The sequence below is a fragment of the Lathyrus oleraceus genome, unplaced genomic scaffold (assembly GCF_024323335.1).
Source record: "Lathyrus oleraceus cultivar Zhongwan6 unplaced genomic scaffold, CAAS_Psat_ZW6_1.0 chrUn0446, whole genome shotgun sequence".
NCBI classification, from domain to species: Eukaryota; Viridiplantae; Streptophyta; class Magnoliopsida; order Fabales; family Fabaceae; genus Lathyrus; species Lathyrus oleraceus.
In genome coordinates, this window is record NW_026112837.1 from 15,732 (window position 1) to 24,326 (window position 8,595).

An 8,595-nucleotide genomic window follows, 5' to 3' on the forward strand; every position below is an offset into this window, starting at 1 on the left:
AAATTTTTGATCGGACGATTGTCTTGTGAGAAATATCCGGATTTGTCAAGAATGTTTCAAGTTGTCATTAAGTCATGTATGAACCTATTGATATACTCTCTTTGAACTTTCAAATGTCGTCAGGTCACGTTTGAACTTACTGTCAGAACTCCTTGACATTCCCCATCATTGTCAGGTCATGTATGAACCCGTTGCTGAACTTTTTATTCCAGTATTCCCAGGTCATGTTTGAACCTGTTTTTAAGACCCTTTTTCTTTGATTATTCCAGTGTTGTCAGACCATTTATGAACTTGTTGTGGGAATTTTCTAAAAAAAAATATATATATTCGAGTTGTTAGTAAGTCATGTGCGAACTTACTGACGGAATCTCTTGTATTCAAAGTGTCATATATCAACTTTCACTTTGAGTACTCCCCAGTGTGTGTCTGACTCTCCAGCATGATTGTTATCCCTAGCGAGTTATTTTACCCTATTTGCCTGTTTCTCTGTGGGCCATCAGTATTCCCCACAGATTGTTTTGTCTGGAATGACATCTCCTGTTAAGGATTCACTATGTCCCTAACAGATAAGTTCAGAAGCAAAAGTCTTTCATCCATGCATATCACATCATAGCATTTCCATTTCAGGATCAAAATCCGGGTATTCTTAGTATTTAACTATCTCCCACCGTGATCATATGAAGAGTGTCCTGCTGCATATAATCTGGTTGAAGATACTTAAATAGGGGCAACTGTTACACTCTGATTTTGATCCTGAATCGCCGATTCAACATATCCATCATAGCTATTGCATCCATACATATCATAACATGCATTCCATACCGCATAGTGCGTAGAATATCAGTCGAAATAATTTTCTTGGAATTATAGGTGATCCGGTTGAGTTAGTCGTCAGATGTGCGTCAAATCAGTAGACGAATTTTTTAAAATCAAGCTTGCAAACACCAGTTTTATTGTACTTGAGGAATGACTATTTGTTGTGTTATCTGACCCATTTGAACCTCCAAATTTTTGAAAGAAGCAATGGTATTCCTTTGATTATTTCTTATTTCTCCTTTGTATTGTTCCTTTTCTTTTTAATAATACTCTTCCCCCTTAACGTCAAATTTAAAAATATACATTCTATTTAAAGTGTCTAACTTCTTTAAAAAAAATCTTATATTACTTATGTTATTTAATTCATTCATATTTTACCGATATTTAATATCACAATAATAGTTATAGCAAACACTATACCATTTGTATTTTCCTAGTCTAGAGTCTCTTTGTAAATCTTGCCTCACACAATATTGTAAATTTATATTTCTTTTAGGGTTTTATGTAGGTAAGTTGTAGATTTTCTTTAAACTCTATATCATGTCAAAAATAAAAGCTTTAATTTACATATACATTGTCGATCACATCACTATGTGAATTAACAACTCATTAATCAACTAAAAGTATTGTAGCATAAAATAGCCTCAACCTATCTGAAAATATTTTATAGAAATTTAATGATATATTTTATAAATTCAAAATAAGATGAATAAAATCACAACTGACTCAAAATATAAAAATCAAATTTGAATTTAAGTTTACAATAAAAGAGATAACAAAAAACTATAATGAAAGTTAGAAAGGTTAAAAATATAAAAAATTATAAAAATTAAAAAGAAAACTCTCAATATAATTTTTTATTAATTAATGCTATAAAATCAAATGTAATTTTGTTTATAAAATCAAATCAAATAATATTTAAAAAACTATAAATTAGAAATTAGAAATAATTTTTGAAATATTTATTTGAATATTAATTCAAATCCTACCAAATAGATATTTATTAAATATTTTTGAAAACTAACCTAATAAAATATATTAAATAACTTATTCAATTTATTTCCCACTTTCCAAGGAATATCTTTTCCGGTTGTAGGGTTTACTTTTAAAATAAAAAAGCCAAATCTATTCTCATCTCATAGCACACAATCCTAGTATTCACCTGCAGTCTGGTTGTTCTCTCTGTCAAATCTAGTTGTAACTGATATCCTTTTAAAGTCTGGTTGTCACTAGCATCTTTCAAATCCAGTTGTAACTGATATCCTTTTAAAGTCTGGTTGTCACCAGCATCTGTCAAATCAAGTTGTAACTAGCATCCTTTTAAAGTCTGGTTGTCACCAGCATCTGTCAAATCCAGTTGTAACTGGTATCCTTTTAAAGTCTGGTTGTCACCAGCATCTGTCAAATCCAGTTGTAACTGGTATCCTTTTAAAGTCTGGTTGTCACCAGCATCTGTTAAATCCAGTTGTAACTGGTATCCTTTAAAGTCTGGTTGTCACCAGCATCTGTCAAATCCAATTGTAACTGGTATCCTTTTAAATTTAGGTTGTCACCAACATCTGTCAAATCCAGTTGTAACTGGTATCCTTTTAAAGTATGGTTGTCACCAGCATCTGTCAAATCTAGTTGTAACTGGTATCATTTTAAAGTTAGGTTGTCACCAGCATCTGTTAAACGATTCCATCTGTAAAGGGTATCTTTACGTTTGGTTGTCACCAGCACCCTTGAAGTCCAGTGGTAACTGGAACTAATTCGTCTAAGGATGGTGGCGATCTACGTTTATGGTATAAGTCCAATTATTGTTGGCACCTACAGAGAGTTTTCTGTCCTTTTTGACCCTGGTGCTTCCTAGAAAGCTATCGTTTTGACTTTTTCAGTGACAGTATTTTCCGAAATTTTTGATCGGACGATTGTCTTGTGAGAAATATCCGGATTTGTCAAGAATGTTTCAAGTTGTCATTAAGTCATGTATGAACCTATTGATATACTCTCTTTGAACTTTCAAATGTCGTCAGGTCACGTTTGAACTTACTGTCAGAACTCCTTGACATTCCCCATCATTGTCAGGTCATGTATGAACCCGTTGCTGAACTTTTTATTCCAGTATTCCCAGGTCATGTTTGAACCTGTTTTTAAGACCCTTTTTCTTTGATTATTCCAGTGTTGTCAGACCATTTATGAACTTGTTGTGGGAATTTTCTAAAAAAAAATATATATATTCGAGTTGTTAGTAAGTCATGTGCGAACTTACTGACGGAATCTCTTGTATTCAAAGTGTCATATATCAACTTTCACTTTGAGTACTCCCCAGTGTGTGTCTGACTCTCCAGCATGATTGTTATCCCTAGCGAGTTATTTTACCCTATTTGCCTGTTTCTCTGTGGGCCATCAGTATTCCCCACAGATTGTTTTGTCTGGAATGACATCTCCTGTTAAGGATTCACTATGTCCCTAACAGATAAGTTCAGAAGCAAAAGTCTTTCATCCATGCATATCACATCATAGCATTTCCATTTCAGGATCAAAATCCGGGTATTCTTAGTATTTAACTATCTCCCACCGTGATCATATGAAGAGTGTCCTGCTGCATATAATCTGGTTGAAGATACTTAAATAGGGGCAACTGTTACACTCTGATTTTGATCCTGAATCGCCGATTCAACATATCCATCATAGCTATTGCATCCATACATATCATAACATGCATTCCATACCGCATAGTGCGTAGAATATCAGTCGAAATAATTTTCTTGGAATTATAGGTGATCCGGTTGAGTTAGTCGTCAGATGTGCGTCAAATCAGTAGACGAAATTTTTAAAATCAAGCTTGCAAACACCAGTTTTATTGTACTTGAGGAATGACTATTTGTTGTGTTATCTGACCCATTTGAACCTCCAAATTTTGAAAGAAGCAATGGTATTCCTTTGATTATTTCTTATTTCTCCTTTGTATTGTTCCTTTTCTTTTTAATAATACTCTTCGCCCTTAACGTCAAATTAAAAATATACATTCTATTTAAAGTGTCTAACTTCTTTAAAAAAAATCTTATATTACTTATGTTATTTAATTCATTTCATATTTTACCGATATTTAATATCACAATAATAGTTATAGCAAACACTATACCATTTGTATTTTCCTAGTCTAGAGTCTCTTTGTAAATCTTGCCTCACAAATATTGTAAATTTTATATTTCTTTTAGGGTTTTATGTAGGTAAGTTGTAAGATTTTCTTTAAACTCTATATCATGTCAAAAATAAAAGCTTTAATTTACATATACATTGTCGATCACATCACTATGTGAATTAACAACTCATTAATCAACTAAAAGTATTGTAGCATAAATAGCCTCAACCTATCTGAAAATATTTTATAGAAATTTAATGATATATTTTATAAATTCAAAATAAGATGAATAAAATCACAACTGACTCAAAATATAAAAATCAAATTTGAATTTAAGTTTACAATAAAAGAGATAACAAACTATAATGAAAGTTAGAAAGGTTAAAAAATATAAAAATTATAACAAATTAAAAAGAAAACTCTCAATATAATTTTTTATTAATTAATGCTATAAAATCAAATCTAATTTTGTTTATAAAATCAAATCAAATAATATTTAAAAAACTATAAATTAAGAAATTAGAAATAATTTTTGAAATATTTATTTGAATATTAATTCAAATCCTACCAAATAGATATTTATTAAAATATTTTTGAAAAACTAACCTAATAAAAATATATGATTAAATAACTTATTCAATTTATTTCCCACATTCCAAGGAATATCTTTTCCGGGTTTAGGGTTTACTTTTAATATAAAAAAGCCAAATCTATTCTCATCTCATAGCATCACACAATCCTAGTATTCACCTGCAGTTGTTTTTTCTCTCTTTCAATTCAACTTCAAAATCAATTCTTCAAGAAACTCAACATGAGCATGTTGAAGGAAGTCATTATCCGTGAAGTTTGGGCGTACAATTTAGAGTATGAATTCAATCTCATCCTTCAAGCTATCTCTGAACATCATCTAATCATTTCAATGGATACTGAATTTCCCGGCGTAATTCATTCCCCAAAAATTGACTATCGTCATCTTCTACCCTCTGATCACTACCGTTATTTGAAAGCCAATGTCGATGATCTTAAACTCATTCAAGTTGGACTCACACTTTCGGATTCTGAGGGAAACCTTCCTGACTTTGGAACCAATAACAGTTACATCTGGGAGTTTAACTTCTGTGATTTTGACGTCAATCATGATCTCTGTAATCAAGATTCCATTGATATGCTCCGCCGTCAAGGGATTAATTTTGAGCGCAATTTATTTCACGGTGTGGATTCAAAGCTTTTCGCTGAACTAATGTTCTCGTCGATACTTGTTTATAACGATTTTGTTACTTGGGTCACGTTTAGTAGCGCTTATGATTTTGGATATTTGGTGAAGATCCTGACCGGAATGAATTTACCAAACCTGTTAGAGGATTTTTTGAAAATGGTTAAAGTATTGTTTGGAAAAAGTGTTTATGACATGAAATATATGATGAAGTCCTGCAACTCTCTTTATGGTGGTCTCGAGCGGGTAGCTACTACGCTTGATGTGTGTCGGGCAGTTGGAAATGCTCATCAAGCTGCATCGGATAGTTTGCTGACGTGGCATGTATTCGACAAAATGATAAAGACTTATTTTAAGGATGACGAAGCTGCCAAACATGCCGGAGTGTTGTTTGGATTAGAAATTGCAGCTTAGTAAATAGATTATAAAAAAATTGTAATGAAAATTCAAATATATAAAATATTCATTCTTTTTAATATATAATTTCATTATCTAATTTCTATTTATGTCTTTATTTTGGTGGGAGTGTATGGTTAGTAAGAGAAAACAAGTACTTAGTTTAACAAGTAAAGTATAAAGCTTTTTGATGTCTGCTACAATATATATTAAAGAATTATAGAGAACATTATGAACTTCATTAAAATGTGGCTTCGTTGCATTTTTTGTGCTCTCAATCCACTGTTGAACTCTCTTGTATGGGCCAATAATATGATCATGATCCTTCTAGTCTAAAAGCTGCATCCAAAAAATATGTAATATCACCATGTTATCAGAAATTATCACTTAAATGGAAACTTGTTTCAACTATACCTTCCTATTTTTCTTCTAAAGCTTCTTCGTGCTTATATCAACAAAATATATAACAACCATTAAAGCGATTATTGTCAAAAAGAGTACTAAAATTATCAGAATGGCATGTTTGTAGAATTTGGTAAAACTTAGTATCAATACTTAATTAGTATTTAAAACAAAAGGTGAAAATACATGTCCAGAAACATATATGTATGTAAACAGGAAAATGACACTTCACAGTGCCTTCTTCAAACCCCTAGTCTTTTTTTCTATCATTACAATTACTACTTGAAATTCATAATAATTGCCACAAAAACAATCACATAATAATAAAATTAATCAACGAAAGAAAATGATAAATTATTGAAATTAAATTAACCCCCAAAATCCCAACCAAAAACAAGAATCCATTTATAGTCCTATCTGTTTCTTGTAAGAGCTAGCTGGATCTGGTGTCTCAATCATGAAGAAAATTACATTAAACTAATTTCTTCCTCTTTACCCACTTCAAAAGTGAGAGAACAAATTTAATATATAAAATACTTTTAGGAATTTAGAATTGAGTATTCTTCATACACATTAAAATCAATTAATAACTTCAAATATAATTAAATATTCATCCATTTATATAACTATGTTGTAGCTATAAATGGAAACTTGTTTAAAACTATATCCCCCACTCTTAACATCCTATTACAAGCATCTGGATCACATATTCATCACAAATAAACAAGTTCATGTTAGAACAAGAGTTGGTTTTTTATTTATATCTTTGAGTTTTGATGATAATAATTTAGTATTTGTGTGAAAACAATTTTGATATTCGAATGATTTATTATTGTGTAACTTTAATATCCAGTTCTGATTCTAAGTTTATGATGTTCAACGTCATCAATTTCTGAACATTTATTCTGAATTCCTATTATGTGATTCACTCATGAGAAGTTCTGAAAAACGCTATGTTGTTGCTACCATATTCTTTCTGCTTCTGTGTTGATTCACTCTTAATAAGTTTTGGAAAGACGTTGTGTTGTTGCTACAATGTTCTCTTCGCTTATGTTTTTGGACGTGACTCTGATCATCAAACTTCTGAAGAATGACAAGCTTATGAAGTTTTGTTACTTAGATGAAGACTCTGAAGATGTCAAGCCAGATGCTGTCAAGGTTCTAGCTGAAGATTTTCTGAAGTTTTGTTACTTAGCTGAAGACTATGAAGATCTCATCATATTTGAATAAAACTTTGTGTTTCATTAATACATAACCAAATAACAATAAAACCCATCATATTTGAATAAAACTTTATCATTTATTATTAAAAATCAAATTAGATAAAAGTGGAATAAAAAATATAAAATAATAACATTAAAATCTGGTTGTAACCAGTATTTGTTAATAAGTCCAACTGTTATTGGCATTACCTGTCAAGTCCAGTTGTAACTGGTATCTTTTTAAAAAAAGGACTGGTTGTAACCAGTATTGTTTACGAGTCCAATTTTTATCGGCATTACCTCTCAAGTCTGGTTGTAACTAGCATTTTGGTTTCAAAATCCAATGGTAATTGGTACCTGTAAGTATGGTTGTAACCAACATTTGTTTGCAAGTCCAATTGTTATTTGGCATTACCTGTTGAGTCCAGTTGTAACTGGCGCTCAAATTTTAAAATCCAGTTGTAACTGGTATCATTTTAAAATCTGGTTGTCACCAGCATCTGTCAAATCTAGTTGTAACTGATATCCTTTTAAAGTCTGGTTGTCACTAGCATCTTTCAAATCCAGTTGTAACTGATATCCTTTTAAAGTCTGGTTGTCACCAGCATCTGTCAAATCAAGTTGTAACTAGCATCCTTTTAAAGTCTGGTTGTCACCAGCATCTGTCAAATCCAGTTGTAACTGGTATCCTTTTAAAGTCTGGTTGTCACCAGCATCTGTCAAATCCAGTTGTAACTGGTATCCTTTTAAAGTCTGGTTGTCACCAGCATCTGTTAAATCCAGTTGTAACTGGTATCCTTTAAAGTCTGGTTGTCACCAGCATCTGTCAAATCCAATTGTAACTGGTATCCTTTTAAATTTAGGTTGTCACCAACATCTGTCAAATCCAGTTGTAACTGGTATCCTTTTAAAGTATGGTTGTCACCAGCATCTGTCAAATCTAGTTGTAACTGGTATCATTTTAAAGTTAGGTTGTCACCAGCATCTGTTAAATCCATCTGTAAAGGGTATCTTTACGTTTGGTTGTCACCAGCACCCTTGAAGTCCAGTGGTAACTGGAACTAATTCGTCTAAGGATGGTGGCGATCTACGTTTATGGTATAAGTCCAATTATTGTTGGCACCTACAGAGAGTTTTCTGTCCTTTTTGACCCTGGTGCTTCCTAGAAAGCTATCGTTTTGACTTTTTCAGTGACAGTATTTTCCGAAATTTTTGATCGGACGATTGTCTTGTGAGAAATATCCGGATTTGTCAAGAATGTTTCAAGTTGTCATTAAGTCATGTATGAACCTATTGATATACTCTCTTTGAACTTTCAAATGTCGTCAGGTCACGTTTGAACTTACTGTCAGAACTCCTTGACATTCCCCATCATTGTCAGGTCATGTATGAACCCGTTGCTGAACTTTTTATTCCAGTATTCCCAGGTCATGTTTGAA

At 31.9% G+C, this 8,595-nt stretch overlaps 1 protein-coding gene across 1 annotated transcript; it reads left to right on the forward strand.

Annotated features, from left to right (window-relative positions):
* The first annotated feature begins 4,613 nt into the window (after positions 1 to 4,613).
* Positions 4,614 to 5,570, forward strand: LOC127114239 (probable CCR4-associated factor 1 homolog 9). Its single transcript, XM_051046558.1, has one exon. It carries the CDS (start codon positions 4,755 to 4,757, stop codon positions 5,568 to 5,570), a length of 816 nt encoding a protein of 271 aa, XP_050902515.1. The 5' UTR covers positions 4,614 to 4,754.
* The last annotated feature ends 3,025 nt before the right edge of the window (positions 5,571 to 8,595 follow it).